Here is a 19,091-nt window from a genome sequence, read left to right as displayed (position 1 = left end):
TTACCAATATTGGAATAGATTACCAAATGTAATGGACTACTACAATCAATCTTTATCTACAAGCGCTGTGCAAGTGGCCTTCCGAAATTCAAACTATGGTGAATTAAGAATTCAATAAAAGTGTTTACCATAAGATTTTGATCATACGGGTAACAATAAACTTACAAATATTTACTCTTGTACCCGAAATCAAAATAGATTGACAAATTTTAAATTAGACACAGGAGCAGCAATATCAAATCAAAATAGATTGACAAATTTTAAATTAGACACAGGAGCAGCAATTTATACTGAGTTTCCCACCCCCCAAAATAATTCATTTTGTATTTAGGAATCATTTGGCATCATTCTTTAACGAAATGGTTAGGCTAAGATCATTGCCAACATAATGCCATTAAGGCCAGGCCCAGTGGTTCATGCCTGTAATCCTGGCACTTTGGGAGGCTAAGGCAGTCAGATCACCTGAGGTCAGGAGTTTGAGGTGAAACCCTGTCTCTACTAAAAATACAAAAATTAGCCAGGCATGGTGTCATGTACCTATAGTCCCAGCTACTCAAAAGGCTGAGGCAGGAGAATCTCTTGCACACCGGTACACCCGAGCCTGGGCAACAAAGTGAGACTTCATCTCAGAAAAAAAAGGGAAAAAAAAGAACATTATTAAGTAAAAGATAGTTAGGGAATTGGATATTCACAAGACATCACCCCACAGATTACAAGCTAAATGCAAATATAAAAATGAACCATCACAGGTCAGGTGTGGTGGCTCACATCTGTAATCCCAGCACTTTGGAGGCCGAGGTGGGTGGATCACCTGGGGTCAGAAGTTCACTGGAACTGGGAGGCAGAGGCTGCAGTGAGCCAATATCAAACCATTGCACTCCAGCCTGGGTGACAGAGCAAGACTCCCAGATTCAAGTGATTCTTGTGCCTCAGCCTCCCAAGTGGCTGGGATTACAGGCGCCCACCACTATGCCCAGCTAATTTTTGTATTTTTGGTAGAGACGGGGTTTCACCATGTTGACCGGGCTGGTCTCAAACTCCTAGCCTAAGGTGATCCACCCACCTCGGCCTCCCAAAGTGCTGGGAGTACAGGCGTGAGCCACCATGCCTGGCCACAATTTAAACCTTATAAGCACTATTAGTTATGTTATGGAGAAAAAAAAATCAGTCCTAATTGTTTCTTAATGAAATTATTTATGTCTGGAATATGCTTTAAAATTCTAGAGCCAAAAATATACAAATAAGTGGAGGATGGGAGGTGAAAAAAACTGTTGAAGTAGCATAATGGGTACATCCGGAATTCAATGTAAACTGGTTTCTTTTGCATTAACTAAAATTTTTATGATTAAAAAGTTAAAATTTTCGCCAGGTGCGGTGGCTCAAGCCTGTAATCTCAGCACTTTGGGAGGCCAAGGCGGGTGGATCACGAGGTCAAGAGATCGAGACCATCCTGGTCAACATGGTGAAACCCCGTCTCTACTAAAAATACAAAACATTAGCTGGGCATGGTGGTGCGTGCCTGTAATCCCAGCTACTCAGGAGGCTGAGACAGGAGAATTGCCTGAACCCAGGAGGCGGAGGTTGCGGTGAGCCAAGATCGCGCCATTGCACTCCAGCCTGGGTAACAAGAGCGAAACTCCGTCTCAAAAAAAAAAAAAAAGTTAAAATTTTCAATCTGTAATTCAAGAAAAAATAAAATATACAAGATAAAATTGAATGTATACTCGAAAATGTTTTGAAGTTAAAAGTTTATCATTATTTTTCAATATCCTATTTTAGGTAGTTTATTCATAACTTGAAAGTTTAATTCGCTTGAGATTGGTGAAAAATTAATGAGATTAAATAAACTTAAAACTTCTGAAATATAAACTTCTTTCAAAAAGTTAATATGGATCATTCTAACACAAATCAGGTGGTCTCAGAAACCAGGACACCATGGCAAAATTAGACAAAGTATACTTATCTGTGAATTCAGTGAAATTAAATGCTCCTAATGTGTTAACTATGAAAGAAAGGTCAGGAACTAGAATCCCTTATGAATGCCTGACAATATGCCAGGTTCTACAATACCATGTTTGCATAATTCTAACAATCACCCTGTGAAAAATATCATCCCTATATAACAGATGTGCATCACTCAAAAACAGTAAGTGTATGGGGGCATGGTAGCACACCTGTAGTCCTAGCTACTGGGGAGGGTGAAGCAGAAAGATCCTTTGAGCTCAGCAGTTCAAGGTTACAGTGAGCTATGACAGCACCATCTCATTCCAACCTGGGCAACAGAGCAAGACCCCTGCCTCTTAAAAATATACCCAGGCCGGGCGCGGTGGCTCAAGCCTGTAATCCCAGCACTTTGGGAGGCCGAGGCGGGTGGATCACGAGGTCAAGAGATCGAGACCATCCTGGTCAACATGGTGAAACCCCGCCTCTACTAAAAATACAAAACATTAGCTGGGCATGGTGGCGCATGCCTGTAATCCCAGCTACTCAGGAGGCTGAGGCAGGAGAATTGCCTGAACCCAGGAGGCGGAGGTTGCGGTGAGCCGAGATCGCGCCGCGCCATTGCACTCCAGCCTGGGTAACAAGAGCGAAACTCCGTCTCAAAAAAAAAAAATATATATATATACCCAAACAGGCCGGGCGAAGTGGCACATGTCTATATCCCAGCACTTTGGGAGGCCGAGGCAGGAAGATCACCCGAGGTCAGGAGTTCAATACCAGCCTGGCCAACATAGCGAAACCCCATCTCTACAAAAATTAGCTGGGTGTGGTGGCGGACACCTATTGTCCCAGCTACTTGGGAAGCTGAGCCTGGGGAAAAGAGTGGGACTTCTCAAAAAAAAAAAAAAAAAGTACCCAAACAGTAGGAAAAAAGAGACAACAAAACACATACTCCACTTCTGACATAACTAGGAGATACTGTAACTATTACCTGAAATATAATGTATAAAGACAAAAAGCTGATGACAGAATGGTAAATGCCTTGGCATACTGGGAGAGGTAATGACAAACAATCCTGTTTACCCTGCAATACCCCAGACAGAAAAGCTCAGAAATTGGAGAGCGCTGGGAAACAGGGCAGAATACCTACACACACACACTCCTAAGGGAACAAGAGAGGTATGGTCCTTGGCAAAACTGAATCAGAGTGGCTCCAGGATGAGGGATATCCCTCACAGAAAGAGAAGTGAAATGCTGGTATGAAAACAGGGAGACTAGGTAAAAACTTACGAACTGAAAGACAAGACTTGTAGCTTTCTTCCCCCGTGAAGCACAAGAACCCTGTCATGCAAACTCACTACCTCTGTCAAGCCCTTCACTACGGACTGAATTGTGCCTCCCCAAAATCCATATGTTGAAGCCCTAATGCCTAATATGACTGTATCTGAATATAAGGCTTTTAGGAGGTAACTAAGATTAAATGAGGTCACAAGGGCACAGCCCCAATCCAATAAAATTGGTAGCTTTATAAAAGGAAGAGATTTTTTCTTTCAACTATAGGAAAAGTTATGTGAGCACAAAGGTAGAAGACAGTCATCTGCAGACCAGGAAAAGAGCCCTAACCAAAACCTGGCCATGACGGCATGCTGATCTCAGGCTTCCAGCCACCAGAATTATAAAACAACTAATTTCTGTTAAGTCACCAGTCTATGGTATTTTATTATAGCAGCCCAAGTGACTAAGACTCTCTTCCTCTCTCCATCATTCCACCCACATAGAGATAGGAAAAATAAAGGACCTCTATCTGAAGAAACTGAAAGCCTTCTTACCCACCTCCCAGAAAAAAAAAAAAAAAAATGAAGATTAAAAACATGGCAGTCCATTAGTCATTAACCTTGCTCATGATCACAAAGATCTGAACAAAGCCTCCAACTTTCTTTCCAACCCCAAAGAGATCAAAACAAACAGAAAGAACAGAAGTTAAAAGAACCAAAAATAATAGGGGGAACAGAAAAACACCTCAAAGAAGCTGTAATTAATATCCTTGAAGAGGTAACAGAAAATGTTGCATCCATGGAAAAGGAGCAAAATACTGTAATACTGAAACAAAGAACAAGAGCTCTTAAAATCTTTTATTAAAAACTGAAACTTTAAAATTCAGCGAAGGCTGGGCGCTGTGGCTCACGCCTGTAATCCCAGCACTTTGGGAGGCCGAGGTGGGCAGATCGCCTGAGACCAGGAGTTTGCGACCAGCCTGGCCAACATGGCAAAAACCCGTCCCTACTAAAAATACAAAAAATTAGCCACACGTGGTGGGCGCCTGCCTGTAAAGCCAGCTACTCGGGAGGCTGAGGCAGGAGAACTGCTTGAACCTGGGAAGCGGAGACTACAGCAGGCTGAGATAGTGCCATTGCACTCCAGCCTGAGCGATAGAGCAAGACTCTGTCTCAAAAAAATAAGATAAAATAAAATAAGCTGGCGTGGTGGCTCACACCTATAATCCCAGCACTTTGGAAGGCCGAGGTAGGTGGATCATCTGAGGTCGGGAGTTCAAGACCAGCCTGACCAACATGGAGAAACCACACCTCTACTAAAAACACAAAAATTAGCCGGGTGGGGTGGTACATGCCTGTTATCCCAGCTACTCAGGAGGCTGAGGCAGGAGAATCGCTTGAACTCAGAAGGTAGAGGTTGCAGTTAGCCAAGATTGTGCCATTGCTCTCCAGCCTGAGCAACAAAAGCGAAACTCTATCTCAAAAAATAAAATAAAATAAAACTCAATGAAAGTTCAGAAGACTGAGATGTGAAGAAAAAGAAAAAATAAATGACAAAATTCAGTGAAAGGACTGAAATTCCCCAGATAGAACTGACAACTTTTTGGAGATCAAACTTCTTAACATCTACTTTGAGAACCAGGCAATAATGGAACACTACTTTCAAACCTTTGAGGGAAAATTATTTCCAATGCAAAAATCTCTCAACTGCCAGTCAAGTAAAAGGATAAAAATAAAATCCAAAAAACATAAACTTTCCACGAATCCTTATGTAGTACTAGTAGTAGAGGAAACCAAAATGAAGGAAGAAACCAAAAGGAAGGCATGAGATCCCAGAAAAATAAAATACAACACAAGTTTAAAAAATTCCCAGAATGTCAGCTAAGTAAAGTCTGAAGGTGAAGAAACCCAGACTGAAGCAATAAGGACAGCTACAAAAGGGATGTCTTGGTTTGTTGTTTTTGAGCCAGAGTCTCTCTCTGTCACCCAGGCTGGAGTGCAGTGACACAATCTTGGCTCACTGCAACCTCCACCTCCCAGGTTCAAGCGATTCTCCTGCCTCAGCTTCCTGTAGCTCGGACTACAGGCGCATGCTGCCATGCCCAGCTAAATTTTTACATCTTTAGTAGAGACGGGGTTTCACCTTGTTGGCCAGGCTGGGAGCTCAGGTGATCCGCCCACCTCTGCCTCCCAAGTGCCGGGATTACAGGCATGAGCCACAGCACCTGGCCCCAAAAGGGATGTCTACAGCAACAAATGGAACAGATAAGTTTATCTGATAGATTTGCCCATGTGGAAAACTGTACTGAGAAGCATTTCATGGAGCTGCTGTAGGGTTCAGAAAGACTTTGCCAGAGAAAACTAAGCAAACAAAAAAAAGAGAAAACAAAAGGTTACACAAGAAAATAAAATCATAGTAAATTATTCCCTCAGCAGAGACAAATACTTAGTCATATGATAAAAACTCTGAATATGAATTTAACCTAAAACTGTGCAGTCACAATACTGGAGGAGAGTATATTTAGAAAAATCTTCAGACACTCATCCCTTTGAAATCACTCATATTTATACACCTCAAATTATTTGATTCTAAGAAAAGCTACTATTTTCATTACAGTTAAATTCTGTAACTACACTTTCAAGGCAAAACTTCAGTGAAATGTTCTGGTTTTGTCTTGAAATACTTCACAGGGTCATTTTAAGGAAAAAAAAGTAAGTTAACAAATACAAAGCAACAATACTAACAAAAGTTAAAAAGTCTATACAGATTTTATTGGTTACTGGAATCAGTGAAGGCACATTGATATCTAATGAAATATTTGTTGTGTTGTTTGCCATAAAATAATTCTCAATTTTGGGTACCCTCAGTATATATCCATTTTTTATTTTCTACGCTTCCCAATTCCATAATTTATTCAGTCTTACAGGAAAATTTATTGTTCATTCTTCAGTAAATTACCTCTATAAGCACTAAAATCAAGTTATTTTCTGGTTTTAAAAATCTAAAATGTTTTGCAGTTTTCTTTTTTTATATAGAAATTTAACTTTTACTTGGTGAGTCAAGCTATCATGCAAGTCAGCTACAGCATTATGACTTATGACTAGATGGCCTTAGAGACTGTGGGTGTATAAGGCATCAAGCCCTGGTACAAAATGGGCCTATATTAGTAAACTTTCATAATTCTCTTGTTCATCATACTTAACTTTCAAATCTGTCAATGATCCTTCCTGTATCAGGATTCACCCATCTTTTAATTAGTTATAGGGTTAAAAAATTTATTAACTTTGTTTCAGACTCAAATAACATTTACTAAAGGCCCTGCTAGGCCCTTTCATATACATGCTTTCATTTAATCCAAATAGTGTTAGAATGGTCACCAATGTAAAAATAAAGCAGTTCTGACTTAGGACTTCTTAAAAAAGTCCTATTATAGGGCCGGGCGCGGTGGCTCAAGCCTGTAATCCCAACACTTTGGGAGGCCGAGGCGGGTGGATCACGAGGTCAAGAGATCGAGACCATCCTGGTCAACATGGTGAAACCCCGTCTCTACTAAAAATACAAAACATTAGCTGGGCATGGTGGCGCGTGCTTGTAATCCCAGCTACTCAGGAGGCTGAGGCAGGAGAATTGCCTGAACCCAGGAGGCGGAGGTTGCGGTGAGCCGAGATCGTGCCATTGCACTTCAGCCTGGGTAACAAGAGCGAAACTCCGTCTCAAAAAAAAAAAAAAGTCCTATTATAAACAAATATAGGAGTTTAATTGTTTAATCAAGTTGGGGTGCAGGCTAGGTCGGTTGGGTTTGTGTGGTTCAGTTTTGTTTCGTTGAGGAAGAATTTCTTTTCCTTGTTTAGGTGTCTTTATAGCTAACTTCTGGTTCTGACTTAGGCTGTTCAAGCAGCCAGCTGTGGATAATTGAGGGGTTACTTAACTATGCACAGCCAACTTAGAGCAACACTAAAAAGAGGTATATACCTAAACAGACACTTGGTCACCCATTCACTAAGATTTTTACAAAAAGCACAGAGAAATTAGCATTGTATTGCAAATTAGGACTTTCATATTTGCAGTTATATCTGTAATAAAGGCATATATGTATTCTTGCTACACCACTTGTTAATACCACTATTTAAGAATCCTAATTGGTTAAAACAGAACCTCAAATTCAGTTAAATCTAAACTTAGGAAGATAAAAGTATTTCCCAAGTTACAAGGGAAAAATTTTCACCATTAAATTTACCACCAAGACACTGAAGAGCAATCTGTTTCTGTGATAGTTTTTCCTCAATGAGATAGCATTCCTGTCTGAAAAAATGAAAATCTTACAGTAGTGCTGATATCTTGTCACTACTCCAAAAACCCCACACAGGTCATGGGAAAAAATCATTCCCAAATCTTAATGTAAAAGCTATCACTGTTTATATTCTGGATTAAAAATATTAGTGTTAACCCTCAAAAGAAGGATTCCAAATGTAATTGAAAAAACTATAACAATTTCTCTTTAAGGACTATTTGTGTATTCCACATTTTAAGTCAAAATTGTTAAAGAATGTTTACTTATTTCCTCTCAGCTATTCCTCCAACTATGTAATATTCATATTCACTTCCTCTTTCAGAGAACTTAAAGCAAATGTACAGTTTACATACCACGAATAGTACTGATGATCCCAAGCTGCATATGGATGGACTTCCAAGCACTTATACCCTAAATTTTACATATAATCGTTAAGACAAAATAGTTTTAAAATACTAACCACCTAAAATTCCTGAATAAAAGTACCAAAAATCCCATCCTCAAAGTCACTTTCCTATAAGCAACACTCCCAAAAGCTGGGAGATCCTTACATTGCACCAGAGTCCCTGATGGCTATGCTTGGATGTCAAAGCTTTGCTAAAGGCAAAAAACATCAAGGAAGAAGTGGCACTACTGCTACATGCATTTGCGGCATGTTTTAAGTTGTGAAAACAAACCATTCTAACAGAGAATTTTTCATGATCTAAGCTACTGTTAGATCAGCAATCCTAAAACTGCTTGACATTTCATTTTTTTCTAAAAAACAAAAAGAGTTTATTTGACAACACTGTGTAGCAGTGCACATTTGTAATAAAGGTTATGCGCTTTAAGCTTGAGATCACATAAAGATTTGATTTTCAACCAGTCTGCATGTTGCACTATTGTCAGCTCATTGTGTATCCGTAGCTGAAGTGGTAGAAACACCTGTTTTAAAGAAATACTATCTGAAAAATTATACGACTAGCCTAGTTTTGTTTGTTTTAAAAACAAAACTGACTCTGTTTGACAAAAAGGCTTAAGAATTTGCCTTTTTCTAACGTTCAAACATTCTGCAGCCGCTTGATGTAGGCAAAAATCGTCAACGCTCCTGGTTTTATCATTTGCTGCAGGAAAAGAAGAATATGGCTGAAAATTCTTTCTGAAGGGTGGTATTTCAAACAGGACCACCAAAACACTTGCAAGAATACGCAGCGGAGAATAGGGTGCAGGGAGGGTACCTTACGAAACAGCGCACTTAGGGCCCTGCACGCCACCTCATTTCCCTAATAGGGATGAAATGCTCAGGCCTCTGGTAACCACCAGCTGACGCGAGTGCCCTCCACACCCCTTTTTTGACAGGATTATCTGGAGTTGAAGGCTGTGTCAAAAATACGATTTCCCGCGACCATGTCTAAATGGTCTATCAATCAATCAAGCATCTTTTACAAGACCAAACCCTTCCCCCATCCCGTTCCCTCCATCTCCCTCCCTAGCCAAACACACATAGGGGAGTCCTCAAGATCGATTTTTACAAATCCTGCAGCGCACTAACTGGGAGGGAGAAACGACACAGACAATAAAAGTATCGGCCATCCCCCTCCCTGCAACCGAAACTACAGGCTCCATTTCCTGTCCCCTTGGGAACTGCAAAATCCTCTCCCGAAAGCCGAACACCTCCCACCAGGTCCAGGCTGGCGCACGCGGCCGCCGCACTCCCCCTTCCCGGGCCCCGCGGGCGCCAGGGGGCGGCGGGGACCCGCGGCGCCCTCCCCTCCCCCTCCTCGTCCGGCACCCACCTCGCGGCAGCGGCTTCACCTCCCCGTTCTCCTCCCGGGCGATCCCGCCCGCCTCTCCGGCCCCGCCGATCCCGTGCCTCCTCTTCTCCTTCTCCCGCTTCTCCTTAGGTCTGCGCGACTTGGCGTTGGCCGAGGCGGCGGCGGCGGCGGGCAGGAGGAGATGGTGAGGCTGAGCGTGCAGCAGCGTAGGAGGGACCAGCAGTTTGCGCGGCACCGGCTGAGACAAGGAAGCGGAGCCTGAGGGAACCGCCGTGCCAGCGGAGAAAGAGAAACTGCTCCGAGAAGAGGATGGGGAGGGAGCAGCAGACAGAGCGGCAAAGCTCCAAGACGCTGGGCTGCCATAGCTCTGAGGCGAAGGTGCAGCCGGCGGCTGCAGCTGCCTGCTGTTCCCGCCGCTGCCCCCTTCTCCGTTGACTCTCCGCGGTGGCTTCTTCTCCTCAGTCCGGACCTTCTTGGTGGACAGAGGACCCGGAGGGTCCCGGGAGGAGGGCTGCAGCTTGCCGAACGTTTCTTTCTCCGAGACGGTGGCGGTGGGGACGGCGGCAGCGACACCGTGAACGGGGCTCAGCGGTTCCGCCATTTTGCGCTCCTGTTGTATTTACTCTCCTCCGTTCGCCGGCGCGGGGCAGGGGGCGGGCCCTCCGCGAGGGGTAGGGAAGGGGCGGAGCGGTCGGGCCACCGGCCGAGACCTTCATTGGGCGAGCCACGCTGAGGGACTCACGTAAGAGCCAATCAAAGGCACAAACATCAGACGAAGGGGCGGGATTGCCAAACGGACCCTCTTTGGAGGTCAGAGCTCGGCGGGGTGCGGCTAGTGGTGGAGCACTGCGCAGGGAGGACTTTACAATGTCGCCAGCGTGAACTCGGGTGCCCCGCGGAAATCAAGGAAGAACTCCCGCCCCGGACCCCCAGATCTGCCATGGCCGCGGTAGCGATCGTCTCTGCTGCCACGAAGACTGTTTTAAACTTGTAGCACTTTCCCTTCCATTTTTCCTGGGGTACTTCTCACCCTGCATCTGTGCGTTCAGAAAGCTGGATTTCAGGGATGCTCAGTTCAGAAGAGAAAAATATGACGAGAATCAAGTCCTTCCTTTTGTTAGTCGGTAGTCGATTGATGGGAGGTACTCAAAATCATTTGGTGTGGTGACAAGGTATGTTACTATTGCTAGATCATGTGCTCTAATCCCTTGTGGGAGATAACTTCCGGCAAGTCTAGAACTTTGGGATTACTTCCGAGCTTGAAGGTAAGAATCTCCCTGGGTTCGGATACTTTTTAAACTGTTGTGACTAGACCCTTAAGATTTTAACTTTTATTTATTTATGTATTTATTGAGACAGAGTTTCGCTCTGTCATCCAGGCTGGAGTGCAGTGGTGCGATCTCAGCTCACTGCAACCTCCGCCTCCTGCTTCAAGCGTTTCTCTTGTCTCAGCCTCCTGAGTAACAGGGACTACAGGCGCCCGACACCATGCCCAGCTAATTTTTGTATTTTTAGTAGAGTTGAGGTTTCACCATGTTGGCCAGGCTGGACCCGAACTCCTGACCTCAGGTGATCCGCCCACCTCGGCTTCCCAAAGTGCTGGGATTACAGGCGTGAGCCACCATGCCCTGCCTTAATATTTAAATTTTATTATAATTATTATAACTTAGACTTGCCAAGAAAAAATCGTTGGCAATTATTTATAGATGTTTGAAAAGCAAGAATTTTTGTTAGGTTTCTGTATTTGGGCATTTAGTAAGCACACTGCGTTTTTGATGTTTTGTAACCATGTGCTTTGATTTTTACTTTGAAGATAAGCAATTTGGGGAGATAGGTTTTAGCTTAGAAGATAAGAAATGTAAGGTGATGGATTACAGTTGTAACCACAGCAAAGAACATGATTCTAATTTAACTCATAGATCCCACATGAAATCAGAAAGTCAAAGAAATAGATGGAAAAATAAAAGTAGTGAAGTCCGGAGATGACCAGTGAGAGGATGTAAGTCCTAAGACTCAGAAATGAATTTGTTACTCCTTGCACGGTATTCCACTATAATGCACTGTTATCAGGCCTTGCCCAGTCCTAAATTGCCTGTTACTTTCTGGAAACATTTAAAAGTAACCTTTCAGGAATATCCATTTTTGTGACCTCAGGAATGTGGAAATTTTTTGTTTGCCTTTTATTTATTTATTTTTTTAAGATTTTTTTTTTTTTTTTTGCCGGGCACAGTGGCTCACACCTCTAATCCCAGCACTTTGGAAGGCTGTGGTGAATGGCTCCCCGGAGGTCCGGATTTTGAAACCAGTCTGACCAACATGGTGAAACTCTGTCTCTACTGAAAATACAAAAAAATTAGCCGGGTGTGGTGGTGCATGCCTGTAGTCCCGGCAACTCGGGAGGCTGAGGCAAGAGAATCGCCGCGGGAGATTGCAGTGAGCCGAGATCGCGCCACTGCACTCCAGCGTGCGCGACAGTGAGACTCCATCTCAAAAAAAAAAGGAATGTTTTGGAGTCAACATTTAATATTGGTTTATGGACTTATTTTTAGATGCCTCAAAATTTTCTAAGTAATAAAAGTATTTAATATGTAACAGTGAAAACTTTCTAATTGGAATTGACTGGCAGCAGATGTCTTCAAGAACAGTAGCATTGGTGAGAGAGTAGACTGATTAGGCTGGAAATCATCTGCTAAGGCACTAGTTTTGTAACAGACTGCTTCACTTGTCAGGACCTCTGTTTTCTTACCTGTTAAGTGAGTAAATTTGATTACATGATCACTAAGGTCCCTTCCACACTCAACTTATGCCACATTCAAGAAGCTTTTCAAAATCACACTGAAACTATTACAATTCATTTTTTAATTGTTAACCCTCCTGTTCTAGAAAAGGGTCTCTAACATACATTTATGTAGTGCCTGGAAACTTGCACCACTCATTCTCTGATCTCTAGCATGCATGTCTGACTTCTTAAGGGCCCAGTTAAGCTATACCCTCACCTGCATGCATTTGTTACTACTGGCATTACATTACATTATTGTATTCTACTACCTTGACAGATCTGCTTTCATGTGATCTGGAAGTCCATGTTTGAATTTAGAGTTCTCAGAGTCGCGGGACTGACCCCATTCTCCTCCCATCCTCCCATCCCCAGCTTCTTTACCTGCCACACCGAAAGGGGTCATATATACATCCAACACGTCCAGGCGTATGTCCACATCCCCCACCCCCTGCAAATGGTGATGTACAATCAGCAGCTCTGCTCAGATTTAGTCAGTCTAAAAGAGGAGCTCAAGCTCCAAGCAGGCAAGGCCCCTGACCTCATGGACTCCTTGTCCTTTATAGCAAGAGGAGAGCCAAGTAAACAGAGATCCCTTACCCAAATCTAAAGACAGTACTTGTCTATTATAACACATGCTCAACTATCTATTTTCTCTTCTGTATAATTAGCCATTTCCTTTCAACTGGATTATTTCTGTCAATGTTTAACTTAGAGATTTTCTACCACTATCACCAATTTCTTTTGGCATAATCTCTTTATAATCTCTATAGGTTTTCCATTCTACAGCTAGAAAGCTCTTGTCAAAACCTTGGTGGGGCACAGTGGCTCATGCCTGTAATCCCAGCATTTTGGGAGGCCAAGGCAGGCAAATCACCTGAGATTGGGAGTTTGAGATCAGCCTGGCCAATGTGGTGAAACCTCATCTCTACTAAAAATACAAAAATTAGCTAGGTGTGGTGGCATGCACTTGTAGGCCCAGGAGGCTGAGGTGGGAGAATCCCTTGAATCTGGGAAATGGAGGTTGCTGCAAGCCGAAATCACAACACTACACTCCAGCCTGGGCGACAGAGTGAGACTGTCTCAAAACAAAAAACCCAGATCTGATCATCTCTCTTATCTTGCTTCAGACCTTAAGTCAATGGCCTTCATTGATCTCAGGACAAAGAACAAAATCTTTAATGTGTCCTGTAAAACCCTTCATGATCTAGCCCCTTGTTCTATTTTGAAATAAAAGGTCTTTACTCTCTGGAATACACCATGTTTTTCAACATAGGTGCATTGGATATGTGGTTCCCTCTACTTGACATGCTTTTTCCTGTGGCTGTTGCCTATGTGAAGATTTGGATAACAAACATCGGGAAGGCAGATATCATGAATGCCTTTTATATTTCTAACCAACAAAACTTGGACAGTGGTACCATTCCCTGAGCCAAGAAACACTGGAAGAGTGACAAGTTTCAGGTACTCTCAGACCTTGGACCTGTTGAACATGAAGTGCCTTTTCGCATCTCCATTCCTTTTTGCTTTTTGGTTGTTGGTGTTGTTGACTCACTGGTTATTTCCAGCATCCCTTTCCATTTCATTCTCTATAACAGCTCTACCAAAAGCATACTACCCTACCTACCCTATACCCTTCTTCTCCACCTTTTTGTTTTTGTTGTTTTTGAGGTCAGGTCTCAGCTCTGTCACCCAGGGTAGAGTGCAGTGGCAGGTTCACAGCTCACTGCAGCCTTGACCTCCTAGGCTCAAACATTCCCCAACCTCAGTTCAGCCTCCCGAGTAACTGGGACTAGGGCGTGCACCACCACACCCAACAAATTTTTGTATGTTTGCAGAGACAGGGTTTCACCATGTCATTGCCCAGGCTGGTCTCAAACTCCTGGGCTCAAATAATCTGACCACCACAGCCTCATAAAGTGCTAGGATTACAGGCGTGAGCCAGCATGCTTGGCCAAAACTGGGTCTTTTATAAAGAACAGCAATTTATTTTCTCACAGTTCTTGGGGCTGGGAGTCCAAGATTGCAGCACTGGCAGGTTCATTTGTTTGGTATGGGCCGCATCCTCCTGAGAAGAGGAACACTTTGGCTTCACATGGTAGAAGGCAGAAGGTAAGCAGGCTGAAGACTTCATGAGGCCTCTTTTATCTTACCTATTTATTTTGAGACAGAATCTTGGTCTGTCCCCCAGGCTGGAGCGCAGTGGCGCAACTGAAGCCCTGACCTCCTGGGCTAAAGTGATCTACCACCTCAGCCTCCTGAGTAGCTAGGACTATAGGCACTCACCACAACTCTCAGCTAATTTTTGTTTATTTTTCTTAGAGATGGGGTCTCACTATGTTATCCAGGCTGGTCGCAAACTCCTGGGCTCAAGCAATCCACCTGCCCATGAAGCCTCTTGTAAGCACATAAACCTCATTCACAAGAGAGCAACCTTTCTGGCCTAAACACCTCTTAAAAACCCCACATCTTAATACCATTACATTGGCCATTAATTTTCAACACCTGAGTTTTGGAGGGGCTACACTGAAACCATAGCAATAGGTAAAAAATAAGTCAGAGTTAGGTTGAGTGTGAAATCACAGGAAGTGGATGGGACTATAGAAAACCAGGAATATAATGCGTTTCCTACAATGTACACTTGTGCTTCTCAGCTCTTGCTAATCATTCCCTTATGGAAATAGTGGTCCTACTTGCTAAATATATAGATTTTTTAATGGGAATTTCCTAAAACACCACGCAAACCAAACCAAACATCTGTCAGTCAGATATAACCTACAGATTAGCAGTCTGACTTCTGATCTAGAAAAGAGTAGCTTCATTTTATTAAGGTAATTTTGAGAGTTTCATTTCTTTTAATTCACAACCTTGACTTTGTCCGTTGCTAGATAGTTGCTAATCAAATATATTCAATTCCAGCCATAACAAATGTGTGTTAGCAGTGCTTAGAGCTGTCCTCTGTACTACCTAGAATCTGGTTTCTCTGCATATTACTTCCTCCTGCCTTTCTGAGCTGAACTGTATTTTCACTCTGTACATGCACTATCCTCCAGCCTTGTCCAGATTCCTGACCCTCTTGTATGAAGAAAGCAGTTATCTTCTCTATTTGGCCCTTTTACTTTATGCAGCCATGTACTAACCTTACAGACATTTCTTCTGCCCTTATGGCATAAACATCTCAAAGCTCTACCTTCACCACATTGACTTGCTCATCTTTAGGTGAATTTCTCATTTGAATCAATCACCAGCCAATTGTAAAGGCTGGTACTCTGCTTTAAGAAAACCTGACCTTTTCAACTTTCGTGCTGTCAGTTCTAGTGTAGTTCATACTCTTGTACAGGAGCCAGCAAACTTTTTCTATAAACACCCAGATAGTAAATATTTTAGGCTTTGTGGTCTCTGTGGCAACTGCTGCTAATAAGCACAAATGCAGCCATAGACAAGATATAAACGAATGGGCATGGCTGTGTTCCAATACTTTATGGAAACAGCAGACAGGATGAATTTGGCCTGTAGGTCATAGTTTGCTGGCTCCTATGAATTTTGGTTTTAGTTTAGTTTTGTTTTGTTTTTTGAGACAGAGTCTTGCTCTGTCCCCCAGGCTAGAGTGCAGTGGCACAATCTCAGCTCACTGCAACCTCTGCCTCCCAGGTTCAAGGGATTCTCCTGCCTCAGCCTCCCTGGGATTACAGACACCTGCCACCACACCCGGCTAATCTATGTATTCAATAAATTGTTTTTCTATTAATGACTCTTCAGTTTATATCTCTAAACCTGACTGCTTCTCTGTGTTTGTGACCTAACTGCTCCACATCTTCCATGCATATGTCAGCACTTCAAAGTCAACATATCTATGGCAGAGACTGCTCATTTCCTGCCAAGTATCTGTTTACCGCTTCTCCCTTATTACCTGATCCCTTAATTCATTGAGATTGCAAACTAGCTAAGGAAAAAAAAAAAAAAAAAAAGTTGCTTATCCTTTTTTCTCTTAGGGATGGCAATAAGATGTCAGGGAAAGTCTTTGGGTGAGGCTTTCAGGGGAAGCTTCTGGATGAAGAGGAGAGGAAACCCCTTTCTCTCTTTTCTAAAACTTGGAGAAGGCGAGGAGGGTCAGTAACTATGAAAATCATAAGCTTTCAGCTCATATTTTGTTTATTCAACATTTCGAGTAATTCAGGTAAATTTAATTCTCAACTCTTTATTTTCTTGAGACCAAGTCTCACTCTGTTGCCCAGGCTGGAATGCAGTGGTGCAATTTCAGCTTTCTGCAGCCCCCGCCTCCTGGGTTCAAGTGATTCTCCCACCTCAGCCTCCCATCCCAAGTAGCTGGAATTACAGGTGCACACCACCATGCCGGGCTAATTTTTGTATTTTTACTAGAGACGGGGTTTCACCATGTTGGCCAGGCTGGTCTTGAACTCCTGGCCTCAAGTGATTGATCCACCTGCTTTGGCTCCCAGAGTGCTGGGATTACAGGCATCAGCCACCATGCCCAGCCAAATTCTCACCTCTTAACCAGAAAATTGTCTTACAACAAATATGGCCTAACCACTTGCTCAACCACAGTCTTCTTTCCAGTTTGAATATGTACTTAAGAAGAGCAAACTGGGGAAAAATAAAGTCGAGAATTGTAGGTGAGGGATCAGCCACTGCTTAAAGGCTTCACTCAAGAGTCATTAGCAATCACACAGCAGGAAGCAGAAGGCAGAAAGAGTAAAAGGGGCCTAATACAGTAAATAGAAACTATCCATAAATGTCTCTCCTGGGGTTAATTATGCTGCCAGAATTTTCATATGGAAGAACATCAGCTCATTTTGATTCTTATTTTAAGAAAGGGATAGGAGGTCTATAAAATGTGTAACAGGAACCTATTCAATGATATAAATCTCGAAAAGAAAAGCTTAAGTTTTGTGGTTGTTTAAAAAAAAGGTTTGTGGTCTAGTCAATTCTCCAGGACGAGGAAGCTATTTTAGGTAAGAACTGATAGGTACAGAGTAAAGTGTATTTATCCATACCTCAAAGCCTATGTGTGGCAAAGAAATATAAAGAAAAATGATAGACTAAGAATGTCTGGATTACAAATACAGGCCTGTACCCGATTTGTTAATTTTCTTTACTATCCTTTAGTTTCTGTTTGAACAGTGAATAACCTCCAGAATAATCATTCTTGGCTGCATAGTTTCAGCCACACTGTCAGACCACTTGTGGATAAGAGGATAGTGTTTCCTGAGTGCCTCGAATATGCCTTATGTTTGTGTGTGTTTTGCATCATCCCAACTCTACAAAGTTTTCCAAGGCATTTTTCAAAATTGAGCTGGGATTCCATGTTTATTCTGACTCTAAACCAGTTTTTTTTCTAATATGTCCTATTTTGCAGGAGGAAGCAGAGGTCTAAAGCATCAAAATAATAAATCCAGACTTCGTTCAAGCCTCTTTAGATGTTTAAGTTAATTAAAGTTTTATATTCAGAAAACAGACATTCAAAAAAGATGCAGTGTTTGTTAGGGTGCTAGTAGATGCCAGCGCTTTTGTCTCCTGGAAAAGAGTAGGTTCGAATGTGTCCCTGAAAGTTGTGTATCCCTCAGAGTTCATGGATTAGTGACTTAATCCCTAATGCAACAGTGTTGAGAGGTGAGACTTTTAAGAGGTTATTAGGTTATGAGGGCTCTGCTCTCATGAAAGGATTAATGCCATTATCCAGGAGTAGATTAGTTTTTACAGGAGTGGGTTCTTGGTAATTGAACCCTGAAGAGTGCAGTTTTGTAGAAATACTGCACATGCCAGTACAGCCAACAAATTACAAAACTGTGACTGTCACAAAGTTATCATTTCATTATTTGAATTTTGCAGATTCTGCTTTGAAAAGCTTGTCTGTGTGATTTATGTACGGTGCCTTGAGGTAACAATATGGTGATATCCTAATATATATTTTGCCTCAGATTCAAGTGCTGGGCTCTTGTTGATTCCCCTCAAGTTAATAACTACTTCTGTATTCGTAGTTTGAAAATAGTTGAATAATTAAAACAGCTAAAGACCCAGCAAGGAAATAACCACTTTTTTAGTTAACGTTTAAAGCTAACCTAATAAGTCTCTTTACATGGAATGCCTATTTGAAGGATTTTAATCCTAATCTTTTCCCTATGTAATCCCTATATTTGATTTCAATGGGTGGAAAATACTAAGTTCTAATGTCACTGGGAGTTTTCTGCTAGTGAAAGTGTAGAATGAGGAGGTACAAATCAGATCCGAGGAAACCTTGAATATCAAGGCCTGAAACCTGAAGTAAAGGTTTGCCAAACCCAACTTTGACAACATAGATGGACAAATGCAAATGCAAGGTAAAGGTGGTATCCCTTCTAGTTATAAAGTTCTTTTAACATTAGGTGGGGTTTGTCCTGAAATCTTGATCTGGCCATCTGAGCTAACAAATAACTGCCAGTATGCCTTACTCATCATCTTCATCTAGGTCAAATGTGTGAATAGTCTGGACACCCATTACTTTGGCTTCCTTACAGTGAACTGTCAGTATGTGGCATAGGTCCTAGAGGCACACGGTTTCTCTTAAAAGTTGTTTGGAGGGCCGGGCTCAGTAGCCTGTAATCCTAGCACTTCGGGAGGCCAAGGTGAGTGGGTTACTTGAGGTCAGGAGTTCGAGACCAGCATAGCCAACTTGGCGAAACCCTGTCTCTACTAAAAATACAAAAATTAGCCAGGGGTGATGGCATGTGCCTGTAATCCCATCTACTTGGGAGGCTGAGGCAGGAGAATCATTTGAACTCTGGGGGCAGAGGTTGCAGTGAGCTGAGATCACACCACTGCACTTTAGCTTGGGCAGAAGAGCAAGACTCTGTATCAAAAAAATAAAGTTGTTTATAATGATGCCAAGTGAAGTGATTCAATGATTATAGGGAAAGAAGTCTAAAATAATGCAGCACCAATATAAACTGCAGACATACAATATAATATAGGTTGTTTAAATGAATATAATATAGGTTGTTTGTAAATGAATAAATCTTTGGGGACCAAACACCTTTTTCATTTTTTTTTTTTTTTT

General features: G+C 42.4%; 1 protein-coding gene across 1 annotated transcript in view; it reads right to left on the bottom strand.

Moving 5' to 3' along the window:
* Window positions 1-10,636, bottom strand: part of RSBN1L (round spermatid basic protein 1 like) — an 83,093-nt gene extending 72,457 nt beyond the window's left edge. The window contains exon 1 of the mRNA XM_032276418.1: window positions 9,283-10,636. Within this exon, the coding sequence (XP_032132309.1) occupies window positions 9,283-9,862 (580 nt within the window). The 5' untranslated portion in view covers window positions 9,863-10,636. The remainder of the gene's footprint in view (window positions 1-9,282) is intronic.
* Between the last annotated feature and the right edge of the window lie 8,455 nt (window positions 10,637-19,091).

Source organism: Sapajus apella, unplaced genomic scaffold, assembly GCF_009761245.1.
Source record: "Sapajus apella isolate SASKATOON/1434 unplaced genomic scaffold, GSC_monkey_1.0 scaffold7, whole genome shotgun sequence".
In the NCBI taxonomy this organism is placed as follows: Eukaryota; Metazoa; Chordata; class Mammalia; order Primates; family Cebidae; genus Sapajus; species Sapajus apella.
Note: the sequence above shows the minus strand (reverse complement) of the source record. Positions and strands in the feature narration are given on the sequence as shown.